Source organism: Mustela nivalis (genome assembly GCF_964662115.1).
Source record: "Mustela nivalis genome assembly, chromosome: 8".
NCBI lineage: Eukaryota > Metazoa > Chordata > Mammalia > Carnivora > Mustelidae > Mustela > Mustela nivalis.
Genome location: NC_139027.1, coordinates 49435583 through 49457371, shown reverse-complemented (window position 1 = coordinate 49457371; position 21789 = coordinate 49435583). Strand labels below are relative to the sequence as shown.

General features: G+C 47.4%; 1 protein-coding gene across 8 annotated transcripts in view; it reads right to left on the bottom strand.

The window, feature by feature from the left end:
• Positions 1 to 21789, bottom strand: part of SLC4A5 (solute carrier family 4 member 5) — a 108896-nt gene that overhangs the window by 2482 nt on the left and 84625 nt on the right. For 6 of the 8 annotated variants that reach the window (XM_082743935.1, XM_082743937.1, XM_082743939.1 and 3 more), the window contains 8 exons: positions 17956 to 18069; positions 16589 to 16750; positions 15606 to 15784; positions 14316 to 14388; positions 7833 to 7901; positions 7005 to 7178; positions 4615 to 4767; positions 1643 to 1710 (listed from right to left, as the gene is read on the bottom strand). In XM_082743935.1, coding sequence (XP_082600061.1) covers positions 1643 to 1710; positions 4615 to 4767; positions 7005 to 7178; positions 7833 to 7901; positions 14316 to 14388; positions 15606 to 15784; positions 16589 to 16750; positions 17956 to 18069 — 992 coding nt within the window. Of the gene's footprint in view, positions 1 to 1642; positions 1711 to 2773; positions 2859 to 4614; positions 4768 to 7004; positions 7179 to 7832; positions 7902 to 14315; positions 14389 to 15605; positions 15785 to 16588; positions 16751 to 17955; positions 18070 to 21789 lie in introns of all 8 variants that reach the window. The other 2 variants (XM_082743936.1, XM_082743941.1) reach the window with 2 other exon arrangements.

Below are 21789 nucleotides of genomic sequence, written 5' to 3'. Positions count from 1 at the left end.
TTTTATGTTTGCCCTCCTGGTTACTTCTAGTCTGACCGCCCGTCCAGCCCAGCAGTCCTCGCCATGTGTCTATTTTCAAATGGTATTTCAGGCATGTGCCCACTGCCTGAAATGCCCTTTTGTCACTTTTCTTCTTTATTCTGTGTACCTGGCAGTCTCCTAGTTATCGTTCTTGGTCTTTCCAGATAAGGCAGATCCCTCCCTTAGACGCTGCTTTCTCTTACGTGTACTCCCTTGTTCTCAGCACATGGAGCTGTATGTCTTTGTTCGTAGGCCTGTCTCTAGGCTCCCAGGGATTAAGCATCATGCCTGGTAGACCTCAGATGCTTAATCTTCGTTCAACTAGATCATGTTGCTGAGCCTTTTCCTTCCTGAAATGGAATCCTGTTCAGTGCTCTCTGGTCCCCCCTACTTACAGAGCTGGTAAAACACCAGTGTAGCTGTACCAAGTTTGTATTGGAAATGCCCCACCCATGTTTTCTCTCCATGGACTGAAATTGGAGCAGTTAGAGGTTCAATTTGGTGTAGGCTACTTAAAACTAAGAAATTGGGATAGACTGCTTTTCTCCCAACACCTTTATATCTAAAACTCGGTGGCATTCATGTGATGGTGTAGGGACCCTGACCGGGGAGATGGGATGAGAAGGCAGGCAGGGATGTAACTTAGCCCTGTGACACTCCTGGGCTAGAGTGGCCTTGGGTTCACTACTTAGTGGGGTTCGTTTCGGGGTTTCTCTTCTCATCTTGGCAATGTGGTAACAGCTTTAACTTCTAACTCAGATGATCTCATGCATGTTTTCTAAAATCTCTTGGATGAGTGCATCTAAGTCTGGAGGTTTATCTCCCTATAGGCTTGGGATAGACTATGCCTTGCTCATGTGTGATGTAGTACAGTGATGCCCATCCAGGTTAGGGCACCATGTAGGAGCACCCTACTGTCTTCCCCAGTAACAGCTGAGGCTGACTTTCTTGCCCCTGGATTTCTCTTCCGTTTTTGAGCCCTCCTTGTTTTCAGTCATCAAGTTGTTCACTCTTTTCCTGACTTCTCATTCTTAATGTGATACACTAAGGTATCACATTTGGCACAGGAAGTCCTGGAAACGGCCGGGAAATTTTTTTTTTTTTTTTTTTTTTTTTTTAAAGGAAGCTCTATACCCAACCTGGGGGTTGAACTCACAGCTCTGAGATCAGGAGTCGCACACTCCACTTAATCTTTGATATTTAATTAGGCTTCTGACCTTTGCTAATTAACCATGCTGTTACTTTATTCCACATAGTCCTGGAGAACCTGGTGGTGTGATCTTCGGGCTCATTTATCCTGGCATTCAGTAATACATGCTTAAGTCATGTGTAGTTTTTCTCTGTTGTTTTTTTCCCCAGTGTTTTTAATTGTACATAGTATTCTGTGATTCCTTTTCTAAAGTAGAACACCTTTGTGTACTGTAATCATGTTACGTCAGTAAGAGGACAGATTTGTTACTTGGTGCCAATAATCAGGTCCAACCCCCTCTGTCTCCCAAGATGGACAAGCAAAGGCCTTTTCCGGAGACACTGGCTAACCTGGGAAATTAGCCCCTCCGCCTTCCTGGCCACTGCTTAGTCTCTTCTCTAATACCCAAGGAGTCTACTTCATGGCCATTACCTTCGGTCGAGTTCTGAGTCACTGAAGGACGAATCAGAATGAGTAACTCCAACTGGAAGATCTTTTTCCTGGCAGGAAAATTAAAACATCAGTTGTGGAGCCGGTGTGAGGATGATACTGGAGAAGACCTTTCTCCAGTGCTTCCCTCTTGTCTTCCTCTTCTCCAATCCCCACAGCCAACACTACGCAGGAGGAAATCAGGGGCCTCATGGGTGGCTTCTGGCTCAGTTACTCCTTTCCCAGAGGGCTCTCAGCCAGGATAGGTGGGTGTGGGGCAGGGCCAGGGCAGAGTAAGAAAGGGTGATGAAAGTATACAAATGGGAAGGAGAGTTAGCAATTAAAAAAGAAGAGGTACCAATGATGGAGAGAGTGATGGGAAGCCCCTCAAGGAATCCCCTGGTAGAATCTTAATCTGGGCCTTTTAGGAAAGTGGCAAGCCCTATGCTAGGAACACCAAGGTTGGGACTCAAGTGGGAACTTCCTGATTATTCCAGGGATAGGCTATGGTCTTGATAACAGGACTGTCCTCTGGTAGGGAACCAAAGCTGTGAGGGCATAAAGGCAGCTACAGAACCCCACAGGATCTTTGTAAGCAATGCTTTCAGGCAGCCTCCCTTTCAGCAGGAGGAAGGTGCTCGTTGTTCATACTGAATCACAGCCCAACCACTACGATCTTCCTTCCCTGCTAATTTAGGATCCAGATGCGATGCTACCTGTTTCTCTAAAGGGAACAACTCAGCTTGGATTTGAACCCTCAATCATTTTCAACAACCACTGGAAAACATGGGAGGCTCAATGGGTCATGTGGATTGATGTGGTCTGAAACAATTCAAGGGAGGGCCTGGTGGCACCACAGGCCTCTGGAGGCACCAGGGGAAAGGAAGGAATGAGGGGCTTTGCCTAAATGGACGTGAAGCTTGATCTCAGGCACCTGCAGGGTTTGACTTGGGGATTCCATTGGTTGAAGTCTGAATCCTTGGGGCCCAGTTCTCACTGAACTCTGCCTACCACAGGAGTCCCCTAGCATCTAAGACCATTAGGTCCCCCTAAGTGAAAGATGGAAATTCCTTGGAGGAAGAGGTGGAGAATTAGTAGTAAGTAGGAAGGGAGAGACACCATGTGTTTACTTACTGGCAATGCAGTGGATACCATTTTGGGGATCTGATTGGACACTTTCCATGGGAATCTTTATAACTGAGGGAGAAGGGAACTGGGGCTGGAGAGAAATAGTGGGAAAAGCTGATAAACACCACTAATACAACAGCTTTCACTTTCTTGCCAAGATGGAAAATACACGCATCCACAATGTGCCAACCACCATCCTCTCTACGTCCAGTCTAAATGGGGTGCTGCAAACACTCTGGGGCTCACTGAGGGGGTGATCTTAGCCTTTTGTCCTAAACAGGACAGAACTGTTCCAGGAACATTGATCAGAAGAGTGTCAACTATTGTAGAGTGCATCTCACACAATAGCTGGTGTTGCTGTAAAGACGTGTAAAATGAATTTGTGCAAATTGAGTCCCATTTTTTCATTGAATGTATCATGCTTTTCCCTAACCCTGGAATAGTTCCTGGCACGTGGTAGCCACTCAAATATTTATTGAATGAATCAATGAAAGAGTAAGTACTTGTCTTTAAAAGGCACTTAGACTCTGTTTCTTTGTTCTCAATGCCTGTCCTTGAAAACCATCTAAATCATCAATGAAAAACATGAATGAATGATGGGCCTCTTCCTACCTGGAAGAGGAAAGCAGTTAAAGACCAGGGGAGTTTGGGTCTATCACTACCATCAGAAGATGGTCTGACTGCCACCAGTCAGCAAGGATTTGCCTATGAACTTGGATCTACAAAAAGCAAAAATCACTAGAAGAGTTGCAGGTGGATGCAGGGATGTGGGTTCCGGTCAGACCCAGAAGAATGGGAGCCAGGTGTGTTGCTAGATGGCATGGGCAGCTTAGCATGTTGGAAGTGATAAAAGTCAGGACAAAGGGTGCCTAGGGAGCTCACTTGGTTAAGCATCTGCCTTCAGCTCAGGTCATGATCTCAGGGTCTTGGGATCAAGCCCCACATGGGGCTCCCTGCTCAGTGGGGAGTCTGCTTCTCCCTCTAATTCTGCCCCTCTCCCTGCTCTTGCTCTCTTTCTCAAGTGAAAAAAAAATTTTTTTAAATAATATATATATATTTTTAAAAGTCAGGAACAATCTTCTTAATTCCCTTTTAGACATTTAGCCATATGTCCATCTCAGGTGAACCACTTCCATTTTGGAGGATTGTTTCATTGTCTCTAATGAGCACTTGAACTAGGTGATCTTTCTGCTTCACATTTTGTGACTTACTCTTAGTTCTGGACTGGCTTCCTGTCTGTTGACTCCGAGTGCTTTAGGAGTGGGATGGGGAGGAAGCATGAGAGGAAAAGATGGGGCAACCAGGTGGTCCCCAGAATCTGGGGAATGTAGCCATTCTCCTTTCAGTGAGGACATTTGCCTCTTTCCCCACCTTCTTGCCTAATACCCCAGGGGTAGGCCAAACAAACCTTGTTCCTAGTCCTTCCACCTGTCTAGGAGTCCAATCTACTAACTGGTGTCCATCAGACTCTTCCCCTGAGACCTGTTCCATTCTTTGGAGGTTAGTCCTAACCTCCCCCATGATGGAGCCAGGTCTTCTGCCCTGTCCCATCAAGAACCTGAACTGCTGTTGGTAACAGCCCTGGGAGCTCACAGAATTGGGAGTGAATGGATGTGACAACCAGCCTTTCCCTGGGTTGGGGAAGGGGTTCATTCTGAGGCTATTCCCACAAGCAGACAAGCTCTCAGCACCCCACACCAACACAGGCAGAAGACTCAGCTCATCCTGACTAGGACCAGGTGATCACAGCTGGCCACCTGAGAGCCCACCCTCTTCCTGGCCTGGGCAAAAATGGAGGGAGGGTCTCTCCATCGCTTCCCTAAGCCCTGGGCTCACATCCTCCCCACCTCCTCGTCACTGTCCTCATGGGCCCCTTTCCTTCTCTTCTTTTTATCTGTCTCCTTCTTCTCCTTTTCTGGAAGGATGTTGTCAATCCAGGCCAGATCATGCTGGGAGAAGATGAGGTCCAGAAGTCTTCGAACGATGATTAGGCCCAGGATCTGTGGTGAAGTTAAGAGAAAACCCTGAGATGAAGGCCCCAAACTCAGACATTATTTTTTCTCCCTCAGTCAGCTATGTTTAGGGACTTCCCCTCGTATCTTTGGAGCCATCTCAGAGCTCCGACAAACCATCATTTACCACCTGCCCATCTTGGCTCCTCTCAACTGGCCTTTTCCTCAGTTGAGTGGCAAAGCCTACCATTGAGCTGGGGGATAGAGTCTGTGACAGCTGAAGTGGGGAGCCAGGCAGAGACCGAGGGCTACAGAACTACTACAGTTATTCTTTAAATCAGTGATCCTCAAACTTGAGCTTCCATCAAAACACCCGAAGGGCTTATTAATCCATATACTGCTGGGGGACCCCCCCCAGAGGTCCTGAGTCAGCGGGTCTGGGGCCTGAGAATCTGCATCTCTAACAAGTCTCCAAGGAAATGTTGGTACTTCTGGGTCAGAGATCATGCTTTGAGGCCCACTGTCCCTCTGTCCCTATTTCTGAGGGCTGCCAATCTCTGTTAACAAGTATAAAGTATGGGGTGCCTGGGTGACTCAGTGGGTTAGGACATCTGCCTTCAGCTCAGGTCATGATCACAGGGTCCTGGGATCGAGCCCTGCATTGGCCTCTGCTTGGCAGGGAGCGTACTTCCTTCTCTCTCTCCGCCTGCTTCTCTGTGATCTCTGTCTGTCAAATAAATAAATAAAATCTTAAAAAAAAAAAACCAAGTATAAATAAAGTACACTGAATAACATGTTCTGGAATATTGGGAATTTTTACAGTAAAGTCTAGAAAATTTGGTTCTGCTCAGCATACACAAAAAGGGGAAAAATGTGTGCTTTAGGGAAGGATTAAATATTGGCCTTTTAATAATTAATTCCATGGGCCCAGGGTAACTAGTTATAAATACTATTCCTTCACTACCAAGAACAGGCCACTAAATGAAGTCAGGAAGAAAACGAGCCAGCTGGATTTAACTCTGGTTCCTCACTGACCAGCTTCTTGGGAGCAAGCAGAGCTCGAGAGCTGGACAGATCTGAGTCTTAAAAATCCTGGCTCTGAAAACAAATCAGTGGTTGCTAGGGAGGGGCAGGGGTAGGAAGAGGCACGGTCTGCATAGAAATGGCCTGGCAGACGTGCCTGGGTGGCTCTGTGGGTTAAGTGTCTAACTCTTGATTTCAGCCCAGGTTGTGAGACTGAGCCCCTGGTCAGGCTCCATGGAGCCTGCTTAAGATTCTCTCTCTGCCCCTCTCCCACTTGCTCCTGCGGTTGCACATGTGCTCTTTCTCTCTCTCTCAAAAAAAAAAAAATGGCATGAAGGAATTTTAGGTATGACGGAACTGTTCCGTATCATGACTGTGGTTGTGGAACCACTAATCTGAACATTTGTCAAAGCTCAGAACCACAGAGTGAATTTGGGTCACACACACATGTTCTCTGAGCCTCAGTTTTTTTTTTTTTTTTAAGATTTTATTTATATATTTGACACAGAGAGAGCACAAGCAGGGGTAGAGGGAGAGGGAGAAGCAGGCTCTCTGCTGAGCAGGGAGCCCGATGCGGGGCTCGATTCCAGGACCCTGGGATCATGACCCGAGCCAAAGGCAGTGGCTTAACTGATTGAACCATGCAGGTGCCCTAGAGCCTCAGTTTTCTCACCTGTAAAATGGGGTTAAGAATAGTATTTTTAAGGCTGCTGTGGACTAAATGAAACAAGGCTCCACACATGCTAATTCTGACTATAATTTCCTTTCCTTTTCCCTTTTGGGGAATGGAGGATCCATTTCCCATGCCCTGGAGTGGTCGTTCTCAACCTTGACTGCACATTTATGCTCACCTGCAGAGTTAACTACAGACACCAATGCTTGGGTTTCCCCAAGAGATACCAATTTAATTGATCTGGGGTGAGTCCTGGGCACACAGTTTTAAAAAGCTGCCAAGTGAGTCTGATGGTCACCCAGGGTTGAGAATCCCATGTAGGCACATTTCAGATCCCACCTCTGTGTTCTCACTCCGGCCGCCAGTCCAGCCCTGCAGGCTTTCCCCATGCATTAGCCCCCAGGCTCCCACACTGTCCCCCTGTTCCCCCCTCTCTATCTGGCCTGGACTCATGACCCAAATCTCTTGTTCTGCGCTTGCCTCTGTGACCCGGAGAGTGTCAAGCCATCTGCACCAGCAGATGGCCCCGCTGGGGACGCCTGCCCAGGCCCAGTCATCGCAGTGGGCTGGGGAGCCCGTGCCACCTTACCATGACCGGGAAGATGATGGCGGCCACCGTGGACTTGAGGATCCAGAGCACCGCCAGGCAGAGGATCTGTACCAGAGTGAAGAGGTGGATCCGGCGCAGGGGCACGTGCCGCAGGAAGGCGTGGTCTGGCTGGTGCTTGGCCGGCATGAGGAAGAGCTTGCAGCGTTCCCAGAACTAGCGGAGAGCGCTAGGCTCAGCCAGCAGTGGGGACCCTGGGTGGGAGGTGGCCCTGCTGGGGGTTGGGACCAGGGAAGGCGGGAGGTGGTGGGGTCTCATAGGAGGTAGCCCCTTGTCTGGACTAAGAATGCCCAGGATGGGGGCTGCAGGTCTAGGAGGACACTTTGGGAGCCCTTCGGGGAGGAGGTCTGGGCTCTGCCTGCGAGTACGGCCCTGCAGCTAGCCGCACAGCCACATGTGAACCCTGCCCCCAAAATGCAACTAACTGCAACACGAAGATATCCAAGACATCTGGTACACCCTGCTAAGTAAAGAACAACAAAACGTTTTCTTCTGCTTAGAGAAGAAGAGAGTTGTAGTGAAATGCTCATTGGACTCCGCCTCATCAGGGTGGGAATCCTGAGCCTGTTTCCTCGTCTGTAAATAGGTTTCACAGCACCTATTTACACAGAGTTTATTACAGAACACCTATGAAGGGCCTGCTGTAGTGAGTTGACTTGGCACAAAGTACATGGTAGTATCTTTATCACCGTTATTTCTCCACTGAAGTGGGAAAGCGAGCACTTGGGGTTTCGGGAATATGGCAGCTGACATGGAGAGCTGACTTGGGTCAGAGTAGCTTGGGTCTGGGTGGGGTGGTGAGAACCTTACCTGGATGCCGTTGAGGGAGGCCACGCCCATGTAGAGGAAGACTCCGTACAGCACCGGCAAGGGAATGTACTGAAACCCGAGAGAAGCAGAGCTTTGGATTGGGCCTCTGCTCCTGCCCAGGCTGTTGGCCTCCCTGTTCTGTATGACGGCATCTGCCAGGTCACAGAGGGGGCCTGGCCTGCCTTGCCTTTCCCCAAGCCGGGTAGGAGCTAGTGTTTAGGGGAACTGAGCCTCTGACAGCAGATCTGGAGCCTGTGTGGGTGGGGAGGGCTGCCCTGCCCCCTTTTCCCTGTGCAGTTGCTCCCCCAGCCCGACCACCCTGTTGCCCTGCTCCTGTCCCTGCCAAGGCCCTGGGGCTTGACTGAAGACACACCTTCTGGAACACGGGAAAGCTCCACAGAAAGCCCTCTGCTGATTCTTGTCAGATTCTCTCCCCTTCCAGCCCCAGCTGAGGACCCCCCACAAAGCAGGACTGCTCTGGGGACCTTTATTGACCTGACCTCCATCAGCAGAGAGTATGTGCAGATTAACAAAAATTATACACCCTACATAATCGGATTAGAAAGCAAAACAGATGTGTATAGGCAAACCAACCACCTCTAATTGCCAATTAACTGCTAATGGCTTGGTGGGCATCCTTCTTTTCTGATCATGCTCACAGGTAGTTTGCTAGCTTTTTAAAAATATAGAACCATATCACTCATACTGTTCTACGATCATCACTGTGACTCTTTAGGAGCCTTTTGAGGCATTTCTCCACTGTCTCTCTAAGCTGTGTTTCTGCTTCTTTCAACCACCTCCCCCCAAATTTTTTTTCTTTTTTTGGAGAGTGTGTGTGTGTAAGAAATCTGCAGGGGGAGGGGCGGGGAGGGCAGAGGGAGAGGGAGAGAGAGAATCTTAAGCAGACTCCATACTATGCCCAGCATGGAGCCTAATGTGGGGCTTGATCTCACAACCCTGAGATCATGACCTGTGCTGAAATCAAGAATTGGGCGCTCAGCCAACTGATCCAGCACCTCCTCGTCCTTCCCTTTTTCTGCCTCTTTGACATGTGCCACTGTGAACTAGGGTCTGCTTTGATTCCACGGTGGTCATATTGGAACATGTAGGCAAATACAGTCAACTTTTATTTATTTATTTTTAATATTTTATTTATTATTTGATAGAGAGATAAGGAAGACAAGCGGGGTGGGGGGAGAGAACCAGGCTCTCCACTGAGCAGAGAGCTCAATGTGGGGCTCCATCCCAGGACCCTGGGATCGTGACCTGAGCTGAAGGCAGATGCTTAACGACTGAGCCACCCAGGTATCCCTGTTCTCAACTTTTAGATGCCACTTAGGATGGATGTCCATAAATCCTACCAAATAAGTAACCTCTTTTATCATAAGTTAGACTGGCCTCATTTTTTTTTAACAGAAACCATGATTTGGACCCATATGCTATAAACCTCAATCTAAGACATCTGATCTTAAAGAAGGGAAATATGGCCACTGCATCATTCCATTTGTACATGGCTTATGAGATTTTTTGACTAATTATGAAACAAAGTAAAAATTACCATGAGCAACACAGTCCTAATCATTCTCAAAGTGTGGGAGCAATTGAGAGAGAAATAAAATCTTACAAATTTCAGATAGCTTAAAACTTCCCTTTGGGTGGGAATGTAAGCGGGTGCCACCACTCTGGAAAACAGCATGGAGGTTCCTCAAAAAGTTGAAAATAGAGCTACCCTACAATGCAGCAATTGCAGTACTGGGTATTTACCCTAAAGATACAGACGTGGTGATCCGAAGGGGCACGTGCACCCCAATGTTTATAGCACCAATGTCCACAAATAGCCAACCTATGAAAAGAACCTAGATGTCCATCAACAGATGAATGGATAAAGAAGAGGTGGTATATATATACAATGGAATACTATGCAGCCATCAAAAGAAATGAAATCTTGCCATTTGCGATGATGTGGATGGAACTAGAGGGTATTATGCTTAGCGAAATAAGTCAATCATATGATCTCCCTGATATGAGGAAGTGGAGATGCAACGTGGGGGTTTTGGGGTATAGGAGAAGAATAAATGAAACAAGATGGGATGGGGAGGGAGACAAACCATAAGAGACTCTTAATGTTGCAAAACAAACTGAGGGTGGCTGTGGGGAGGGGGGTAGGGAGAGGGTGGTGGGGTTATGGACATTGGAGAGGGTATGAGCTATGGAGTGATGTGAAGTGTGTAAACCTGGCAATTCACAGACCTGTACCCCTGGGACTAATACATAAAATGTTTATAAAAAATTTTTAAAAATTATTTAAAAAAAAAACAAACTTCCCTTTGGACCTGATGAGGAGAACTGCACTGAGTCATAGAGAATTTGCAGTTACCAGTGCCTGATCAAAAAGTCATGCATTAACCCTAGGAAATTATCTCCAGTCTTGTCATTTGCAGGTTTAAGCAGTGTTCTCAGCAAACCCCAAAGGTCCATGATATCACACTGACAAGTGATGGGGCTGTGATCTAGAATTGGAGATTAATCCATACAAATCTTCCTTGGATCCCCCAGAAAGCCCTTTTCAAACAGTAATGAAAGAGAAAATAGAAAAAAGGTGCCTTGAATGTTAGATATCTACTCTCTGTTGGAGGAGTTGACAACGATCACAGTTCCACAAATGTAAGGACACTTCCCATATGACTTGAAGCTGAGACCATGAGAACAACTCATGGGGCTCAAAGAGGGGGCTTTTCATATGGCCGGGGGTTCCCTGGAGGCAGAATGCAGAAATCCACAGTCCTGAAGAACAGTGGAAAGGTGGGAGCAAAACATGAAGCAAAACAGGACAACCCTTCAGGGCTTGAGAAGGACCAGGGGTTTGCAGAACTGAGTGGATAAAATGTTCATGCTGCCCATCGGATACTCAACCACCTCATCCTCCCATGTCATCACTTGGCGAGATAACCAAAGATTTGCAAATTGGTGATGACAGAACTGAAGATTATCACTGATCCTCAAGCAGTAAAAATCGCAGTGTCTAAATCAGGACAACCATCCACTGAGAGAGAGTTCATCTCTTACTGCTCCAAGTGTGGCCTTTGGGCTGGCATCATTGGCATTGACCATGAGCTTGTTAAAAATGCAGAATTTTGGGGGCACCTGGGTGGCTCAGTGGGTTAAGCTGCTGCCTTCAGCTCAGGTCATGATCTCAGGGTCCTGGAATCAAGCCCTGCATCGGGGGTCTCTGCTCAGCAGGGAGCCTGCTTCCTCCTCTCTCTCTGCCTGCCTCTCTACCTGCTTGTGATCTCTGTCAAATAAATAAATAAAATCTTTTAAAAAATGCAGAATTTTGGTTCTACCCATACTTACTGAATCAGTATCTTTTTTTAAGTTTTAGTTCTAATTTCAGAATGGTTAATATACAGTGTTATATTAGTATCTTTCTTTAACAAGATTCCCAGGTAATTTTTTTCATATACACACACGCATGCGCGCGCGCACACACACACACACACACACACACACACACACATATACAGATAAATAAATTTTTCATATATTTTTTCATATATATGAAATACATATGTATATATATGTATATCTTTTTTTTTTTTTGACCGCCCAATGTTGGGCTTGAACTTGTGACCCTGAGATCAAGACCCGAGCTGAGATCTAGAGTCAGATACTTAACCGATTGAACCAACCAGGCGTCCCTCCAAGGTGATTTTTATACACATTAAAATTTGAGAAGTGCTAGAGCATAATTCGACTGGAGGAACTGGTACAAAGGTATAGTTAAGAACTGATTTAGAAATCTTGATAAAAACAGAAACACTAATAACTAGGATCCAATTTGTACCCTCTAAAATTTGTGGCACCAAAGAGCTCTCTCCCTTGTTGGCTATATAAGCAAGAATTAAAGGTCCAAGGGTGCCTGAGTGGCTCAGTTGGTTAAGTGCCCAATTCTTGATTCGGCTCAGGTCATGATGTTAAGGTCCTGGGATTGAGCCCCACGATGGGCTTCATGCTCAGCAGAGTCTACTTGAGGATTCTCTCCCTCTGTCTCTCCCCCACCCTACTCTCTCTCTCTCTCTCTCTCTCTCTCTCTCAAATAAATAAATAAATAAAGCTTAAAGAAATTAAAGTTCTTCAATTAATGTTTTAGGTAGACAGCTCTCCAACGTATGTTCTCTGAATCTGGTATGTACTCGGCTATGCCTAATTTGACAGACATGGGCAAATGATACAGTTGCAACAAGGAAAATAAGCTTTATGGATAATTTTTTAAAAAGATTTTTTTTATTTATTTGAGAGAGAGCACAAGTGAAGGGGGAGGCAAAGGGCGAAGGAGAAGCAGATTCCCACTGAGCAGGGGAGGGGCTTTGATCCAAGAATCCTGGGAGCCAGAGGTAGATGCTTAACCAACTGAGTCACCCAGGCACCCTGGAAAATTTTTCTTATTGGAAATAAATGCTGGGATTAAATCTAGGACCTCAGATCTGGGTTAAGTTATATTTTTCTTGAACTGGCTATACAAAATATCTTTCCTTTAGCCTAAAATTAGCCTTACTACTTTGAACAGTAAGGGATAAAATTTCTCTCTCAATGGATGGTTGTCCTGACTTAGACACACTGATTTTTACTGCTACGAGATCAGTGACAATCTTCAGCCCTGTCATCACCAATGTGCAGATCTTTGGTTATCTCACCAAATTAGTACAAGTGTCAAAATTAGTACTAGCATCAGCTAGTGATAATGCCTTAATCACTTAACAATTTTGAAACCCAATCTTTTTTCTGTTGCTGTTGTTAGAAATGGTTTTATTTTGCTTGGTTAAGATGGAAGACATTTGGATAGTTGTCAGGTTGTGATGGGAAATGTCTGCCTCAAGGACACTTGAGCTCTCATTCCCAGAAGCAGTTTTGGGTGGAATCAGTCTCTGAAGAAGTGGGTGCAAAGTTGCTGACTTCCTCTGAAAGCCTATCTTTATAAGAAGATATAAAAATATAAATAAACAGGGGTGCCTGAGTGGTTCAGTGGGTTAAGCCTCTGCCTTCAGTTCGGGTCATGGTCTCAGGATACTGGGATCGAGTCTCACATTGGGCTCCCTGCTTAGTGGGGAGCCTGTTTCCTCCTCTCTCTCTGCCAGCTGCTCTGCCTATTTGTGATCTCTGTCAAATAAATAAATAAAATCTTTAAAAAATATATAAATAAACAAAAAAATGAAAACATATATATCCTATATACCTTAATACAATCAAATGAGAAATCCTAAATCAACAAAAATCTAGATAGGTCTTCTCTGTTATAAAATTTATCAAATAGATTAATTGGTGGTGAGTAAAATGATATTATATTTTTTCTACTCTTATTATAAAAGAACACAGGTAGAATTTTTTTGAGGGGGGATAGGATTTTTCAAATCATTTTGTCATTGAATGCAAAGACAATATCAGAGTCCCTGAAGCCATGCAGACTCACGTAAAGTTTTCCATGATGGCCAGAGTAATAATTAACATTTCCCCATATCTGGCTTCAGAAGAGACCAAAGCTAGAGACTCTTTGATCAGAAACCTCTAGCCTCCAGAACTGTAAGAAAATAAGTGTTGTGTATGCGCCCTGGTCTGCGGTATTGTGTTATGGCAGCAAATGAACACAGCAGGTGAGTGGCTGAACTGGAGAGACGGAGAAACCTAAGCAGAGTGTTCGCGGATGCCCACACTGGGTGTACTCTCGTCTGACTTCATCTCTTCCAGTTGGACTGGGAGGATGTGACCAAAAGGAGTTTCAAACTGTGGGGGGTGGGGGTGGGGAATCAGTTATGTGTCCAGGACATGCAGGACAGAGCAGCAGAGAACAGAGCACAGGAAAATCTACAGAAGCCTTCCCCTTGTAAGTCTGACACTTCAGAGAAAGGGTGAGCAAGGAGGGGTCTAGTGAGCCATAAAACCCAATGTAGAGATACAGCCAGGGCACGAGGCTCCTGATCTAAGCAAGGATAGAACTTGGCCAAGGACACCTTGGGGGGCTCAGTCGGTTAAGCATCTGCCTTCTGCTCAGGTCATGATCCCAGAGTTGTGGGATCGAGTCCTGCTTGGGGCTCCTTGCTCAGCGGGGAGCCTGCTTCTCCCTCTGCCGGCAGCTCTCCCTGCTTGTGTGTGCATGTACTTTCTCTCTCTCTCTCTCTGACAAATGAATAAATAAAATCTTAAAACCAAACAAAACCAAACCAAACCAGGATGGGACTCGGCCAAACTTTCTGAAGGAGGAGCATCCCCAGAAAAGGGAGGATAGACCCTGGGAGGAGTGGAAAAGAGCAGTGAGGACTGCCTAGTGCTGATAAGTGATGTAATGTTCCAGAAAACAAGGATGGTGATGAAACATCTCTTTGGGTCTTGCCTCTTGAATGTACATGTGGAGACCCTCTCCCCACCTCTGAGGCATCGGCCATTGTTTCTTAGGGGGACAGGGCCCTGGTGGAGGGTGCAGAGCCTCACCTTCAGGATGGGAGCCAGGAAGACAGAGATGCCCGTCAGGATGAAGACAATGGTGCCAGTCACTCTTTGCTCCCTGGCAGACAAGGGCACATGGTCAGAGGGTACTAGGAGAGGCTCCCTGCCCATCCTAGCCTCTGGCCCTGTGTGTGCACCTAATGGCTGTGTCCACGCCCTGGCCTCTGCCCTGTTCCCCATTCCAGGGAGTACATCTGCTGCCTGAGGCCCAGCTGACCGGCACACGGGAAGAGAAGGAATCCCGACTGAGGCAGCTGGAGGGGCATCTGGGAGGGTGTCCAGGGCAGTGACTAACAGCAGAGGCGCTGGAGCCAGACTGATCTCAAGCTGGGTTGCGTGGCATCAGGCGAGACCCTAAATGTCTTCAGCCTTGGTAGAAGCAAGAGAGTGAGTGGTAGCTGCCTAGGGAATTGTGAGGCTGAAATGGGAATGTGCACTGCTTATGAGCCCTGCCCTTCGAGGCAGGAAGACCCTTGTCTGTGGGGCGTGACTAACAGGACTCGAAGGGAGGGGGCCCGGCTGCTGGCAGAGCAGGCATGAGGGGCGGGAGTGTCCAGGCCCAGGCAACGATCCAGGTGGGAACTGGGGGCTTGGGGCCACACTGCTCAGGCCCAGTCCTCTGGGTTCAGGAGTCCAGGAGGGGACCCTGTCTTGGCCAGAGAAGGCACCCCCAGGGCAGGCTGGGTAGCCCAGATATCCTGAGGCAGTGAGGAGAAGCTCTCTGGACAGCCAGAGTCTGGTGTGGGCTCACCCCGGAGGCCCTAAGAGATGGAAGATATGCGTGGCCACTGGGAACAGGCAAGGGAGTGGAAGGGGCATGAGAGGAGACTGAGGAGGGCCTGGAGGTGATGGGTCATGGGCCGCCGTCTAGGGAGTGGGGGTGTCCTGGGAAGACTGTCTGGAAGCATGGAGACTGGGGAGGACCTGCACCCACAGGAGGGGTTGGGGGACGTTGGTGGTGGGGGGTCTTGAGGAAGAGGAGACAAAAGGATGGGTCCGAGGGCTGTGGGGACACTGAGTAGCCCCTGCAGGTGAGAGGTCATGTGCACGCAGGCCGTGGTGGTACACTGCTTGCATTCCATCACTGAAAAAGCAACACTTAGAACTGAATTTTTGTCTCCCTCCCTCTCCCTTAGGAATATCACTCCTATCCTCACTGTTCCCGGGCTGCAGAACAGGGAGCCCAGATAACTTGATGGTAAGAAAAACCTGCTTCCCTTCTCCCAAACTAAACACCCTGGCTCAGGTGGTCCCCAGTCACGGCTCCCCACCTACCTGACTCCCAGGAACTGGGGCTGCTCCCCAGGGGCACTGGTCTCTGTCTCCATCTTGAGGCTGTCAATGTGGGCGATGGAGATGACAGTGGCCGCCACATACCAGGGGAGCCCCATGAAGGAGCACAGGGCCATGAGGACGCCCACCCAGAACAGGTCCAGATGGTAGCCGGCAGCCTTCTGCGTGGGGTAGAGGGAGAAGAGAAGCTATCCAGAGAGTCTGCACCAGACCGCCTGTTAGTCTGAGGGGGAGGGAGATCCAAATCTCCCCCAGAGCAGCAATTTTGTGGAACCAGGTTCAAAGGCTCCCCTTGGCCTTCATTAGGGACTCTTAGGCTGTCACTAGCCCGAGGTGCTCAGGCATCACCAACCCCATGATTTGCTGAGCTAGGGAAGGGACACAGGAAAGGGAGGAGAGGGTTGTTTAGGCTTGTAGAGGCCCTGGGCTTGAGTCCTTGGGAAGCAGGGCTCCTACCAGTGGCCGCAATCTCTCTGCAATTCTTGAACCAGGGGTCTTGGCCGGGCAGGCTCTAGACCAAGCTCAGAGTAGTCTGCATTGGGATGGGGACAGGGTAGTCCAAATCTCTTCAAACCCAGAGGAAGGGACCAGAAGGGCTAAGGACTTTCCTCAGCCTCATGGTTCTGGGTCAAAATCCCAGATCTACTTGGACTCCCAAGTGCCTGGTCAGGAGGCACAGAGCTGGAAGGTCATTTTGGAAGAAGCAAGGAGCCTGTGCCTGGGGGCCCACCCTAGGTTTCGTCCTGGTCCTTGGATAATTACTCCGGTCCTGGCAGCCTTACCTGCATCTGGAGGTCACATCCCCCTCCCCCCGCCCCCACACACACCAGAACCCCAGACCTCTGACCTCACATCTCGCTTTATAAATGGCCCACATTTTGACAGAAGCACCATCTCCCTTCTTTGTTCCTTCTGACTTTGTGGGAAGAAAGAGGTTGTGCTCCTCCTCCCAGCAGCTTCCTTACCCTCAGCTTATTCTCCTTCCGGTTGACTATGACGGCGGTGATCTGCTGGTCCATGAAGATCAGGATGGTCACCAGCAGGGCGGGCAGGACGCTCGCCAGGTACACCCACCATGGGTTCTTCCCAAAGGGGGCCACGAACCAGCCTCGGTCAGGCCGCGTGGGCTGAGCGGAGCAAATGGAAACAGCCCTTTCCTCTCTCCCTTGTCCCAGTGCACTTGCTGCCTGGGGCCCCACTCCCCCACGTGGAGTCCTTCTTGAGTACAATCTTTTCCCTTCAAGATGTTGGGTACCTGCAACTGTAAACGGACCACAGACGCAGACAGACTTGGGAAGGGATGGCGTTTGCTGCACTAGGAGCCCTGGGGGCAGCTCCCTGGGCTGGTGGGGAATGGGGAGGTGAGAGCCCGGGCTGCAGGGAGGGAGTGTGCAGTCACTAACTGCGAGGTAACAAGAAACAGGAATGAGGCCCAACAGGCAAGAATCAGGAATTTGATGGGCTCAGTGCTAGACCCTTCTGCCTCTCCTCTGAGTCACCTCTTTGGGGAGCTTTATAGGATGCTCTGTAGAACATTAATTCAGACTTGCACATTAGGACAAAAGATTATCTGTGCAGGAGCTGGGCTGAAATCGATCTTTGGTTTCATTTAAGAGCAAGAGGTACTTTTTGTGTTTAAGCTCCTTAGGAGAACCCTGAAGGAGTCAAGCCCTCAAAGGCAGGGAGAGTGAATTCTAGAACCTGCACCCCTACGCCCAGGGTAGGTGGCTGGTGCTCCTAGGGAGGGAGCTGAGCCTGAGCTTCCCTCTGAGCAAACTGCTCCAGCACCAACAGGGTGATTCTCCAACTTGGTGGGCCCTTTCCAGGAGGGGGGTGGAGCCTATTAAAATGCAGAACTCTGGGGCTCCATCCCCAGACCTTCTGATTCCACAGTTCTGGGGTGGGGCTGAGCAGATGGCTTTCCTAGCAAGTTCTCAGGTGATGGTGTGATGTTAGTCTGGGGACCACATTTTGAGAATCAGTGTTCTAAGGGATCATTTTCAACAGACCCCCGGTGACCCCACTTAAAGACAGCTGGAGCCTGGGAATCAGAGCCCCAATAAGTGGAAATTAGGGGACTGCTGCTGGGCTGGAGCAGTACCTCCTCATGCCATGACTCCACAGCAGGATTTCACTGTGAATATGCCCCCAACCTCCCCTGGCAAGGGACCTCCTGCTGGGAGGCTTTGTGGAGGAAGGGCGGAGCATACCCAGAGAAACCCCCAGGTTGCTTAGCTGAGAGTCTATGGAAGTTTGACCAGTCTAGAGGGGAAAGGAACTGCAGCTGGTGGGCAGGCCTGGCTAACGCCCAGAGCAGGGGCCAGGGGCAAACCTTGATGACGCTGGGCACGTGCAGCTTGGGGGTCGCCAGGCCGAAGCAGGCATCGATTCCACAGAACAGCAGGATGGAGAAGATAATGGAAAAGTCGGCTACCAGGGCCCGGACCTGCAGGAGGGAGATGGGTAGGTAAGGGAAGCCCCTGCCCTCCTCCCCAAGGGCTCAGTCCTTCCCTGCCAGCATGAGGAGCACGGGTAAGAACTTGGGCTTCGGTGTCAGCAGAGTGAGGCTCGAATCCTGGCTCTGCCCTTGCCAGCTGTGTGACCTTGGGGAAGCACGATATCTCTTGGCGCCTCAGTTTCTGCATCTGTGAAATGGACATAATGATAGCACCTCTTCCCATAGACATAAGTGAACAACTATGACACACTCAGAGGGCTTGGCATAGGTGAGCGAATGTGGGAACGGTTATTAGTCACGTGGCATGGCGCCACTGCTGAAAACATTTTCTGGTGTGACAGACTGAACTCAGTCCCCCATAAAGGGTGGTGACAGCAAGGCTGAACTTAGATCTAAAGGAAGTCCTATCTCCTGAAAATGTATGGCAGAGGGCTGCACTGCCACCTGGGCTAGGAGGGAGGTCCTCGATTCTGCTGGGGTCCCCTGTTTGCTCTCGGACCTTCTGTTCACTAGGAGTCCTTCACCTCTTGCCCCTGTGTCTCAGGATGCCCATGCTAGGCCAGGTTTGTGACCTCACCCCCCCTGCCCTCTGACCAACGTCCACACTGTTGCCTTTTCTATGATCTCTTCAAAGAGAGTAGTTTCCAGAGATCAGCAGGGAAAGAAGTTAGGAAGGGCAGGGGCAGGTGATGGCACACTGAATGCATTCCCTGTACCCCCCTACTCCCCTTTAAAATTGTTATTAAAAGAACATATGTAATTAATGAAAAACCCACATGGTGTAGAAAGCCAAGTCCCCCACCTCACCTTTCCTCACTCCAGATGTATCCGTATGTCTGCTTGATTTTAGTTGTTCTGGTGATTTCTTCCATGTCATTATCTAATACACTATACTTTTATGTTTTGATTTACTAATTTAAAGCATGATCTACTAATAAAGATTTGGCTTACTTGCACTGACCCTCCTGCCCCTTCCTCAGTCCCAATCTTGGAGTTATTTTCAAACCCTTTCTACGGGTTTTTCCTTTGTACTTTGACTATGTAGTGAAGCCTCTCTTTCTGCTGACTTTGCCATCCTCTCGCATGCTCTGTGGCATGGCTAGCTGCCTCCTTTCCTGCCATCAACCCTCCCCATCCTGTCCCCCTTGTGACCCTTCCCTGTGAATCTTTACACTGTCAAGGCTGAGAACACTCACATTCTGTTCCATGAACACATGTCTTTTGTGGTTTATCTATGAGGTGATTCTAAAAGTTGAAAATCAGTAACAGCTTTATATTACTGTGATCATGTAAGCCAAGCGGCGCGCAGGTTTCCAGTGGTTTTCCTGCAATATCCCCAGCACTCAGATCAAAACTTGTTAAGTTAAACCATATGAATTTGCCATTTTTTGTAGGGCAAAACACTCTAATACACTCCATTTCGCATGGTCCGACCTAGGATAAAGACGGATATGATAAACAGCTGTGTACTCCCCAAACCGTAAGAAATGAATATATACCTATTTAGTTGATGCCTCTCTGTGACCCAATTATGGCATCCCTGTCTCTGCTCTCTAGAGAGATCCACTGCTCTGAATTTGGACTTCATTATTTCAACGAATGTCTTAAAACTTTTAGTAAATATGTACATAGCCCTAAACAAAATATGGCATTTTTTGCATGTTTTAAAAATTTTACATGAATGGTTTCATATTACTTGTAATCTTCTGCAATTTGCTTTATTTGCTCAACATTATGTTGGTGCTATGTCTCCTTGTGGATCAATACAGCTGTAGTCTACATGCGTATGTGCTGTAGCTTAATGTATGATTATTTTGGGCGCCTGGGTGGCTCAGTGAGTTAAGCCTCTGCCTTCGGCTCAGGTATGATCTCAGGGTCCTGGGATCAAGCCCCACATTGGGCTCTCTGCTCAGCAGGGAGCCTGCTTCTCCCTCTCTCTCTGCCTGCCTCTGTGCCTGCTTGTGATTTTGCTCTGTCAAATAAATAAATAATAATCTTTAAAAAAATTTAGGATTATTTCCCATTTATCTCTTCATTCTTCTGTTGATAGATCAACTAGATTATTTTCTGTTTTCCCCTTAGAATCAATGCTTCTTTGAACATTCTTACATACATGCGGATTTCTCTGGGGTGTATTTCTGGGAGTGGAAATGCCCCCTGGAAAATCACAGCCATCTTTAGCTCTACCAGACAGTGCCAGCGGCTCTCTGCATTGCTCGTGCCTATTTACACTCTCAACTCGCTTTTCACCTCCTACACTTGGTGTCCCAAGACCCTCATATCTTTACCAGATGGGTGTGAAATGGTATTGTCTCATTCTTCTCTGAAACATTAAATTTCAGGAGGCAACAGAGCAATTTGTAAGAATTTAAGGGGGAAAATGTTGGTGATAAAAGATTTCCTGCTATGTGAATTATATTTCATCCTCCAGGAAATGGACATTCTCAGATGCAATCAAGGCTCTAGATCTTTTACGTAAGAGGTGACTTGGATACAATCTGGTTGGAAGTAGCGAGGAAGGGAGGGGATTTGTCTTGACGATGCATTTGTGTGACAAGCACAGGATTTTTTCCACAGCTCACACACTGCAAAACTTCCCAAAGAGTATTTTATTAAGTCTTTATGAAATATTGAGAAAAACTCAGTTATTATTAATTTTATCATCATTAACAGGTGTAGTAGTAGTAGTAGCAGGAGCAGTAATATTTATTTAAGGTGGCTTTAGGAGATGGGTGCCTGGCTGACTCAGTAGAGCATGAAACTCTCAGCCTTGGGGTCATGACTTTGAGCCCACATTGGGTGTAGAGATCACTAAAAGTAAATAAACTTTAAAAAGATGACTTTAGGAGAACGCTCATAGGATTTATGGTGGGAGAGTGTTGCTAAAATTCTTCTGAGCACCCCACTCTACGGCACAGCGATTGCTCATATATGCAAGTGCTGTTTTGATTAATTAATGTTTTATTCTCACCACAGAAAAGAAAATGCAATTCATATTAGTATTTAGCATTTTAATAGCATAAAAGAATAAAGTACTTAAGAATATGTCTAATAAAATGTGTGTAAGAGCTTAAGGCCAAAACCTGAAAAAAATTATGGAGAGAAAAAAAAGACCCAAATAAGTTGTGAAGCATGCAGTATTCATGGATCAGAGGACTCCAAATGTAAAAGGTGGCAATCCTCTCCAAATTGACATTTAGGGTCAAATAATCCTATCAAAATTTCAACAAATTCTTATTTAATAAAATTTAAGATGATTCTTGGGAAAGAAGGATCAAGAGTGAGAGTTTGGTCCATAAGACATACAGACTTAAGAGTCATACAAATGAACACTGCGACACTGGCAGACAAATAAACCAGTGAAGCAGAATAAAGAACCTAGAAACACACCCCATCATATGTGAATATTTGACATCTGGAAAAGGAAGTATTGCAGAGCAGCGGAAAAGATTATCTTTTTCAAAAATTGCTATTTATATACATATAGAAAGAAACACTATCTTACCCTATATGTCAAAATTGATTTTGATAGAACACGAAAGGAGAAAAATGATGCTTTTAGAAGATAACAGGAGAATATTTTTTGTCCAATATTTTCCTTGAAGAAAATTCTGATATATTTAATTAAAATAAAGCTAAGGGGCGCCTGGGTGGCTCAGTGGGTTAGGCCGCTGCCTTCGGCTCAGGTCAGGATCTCAGGGTCCTGGG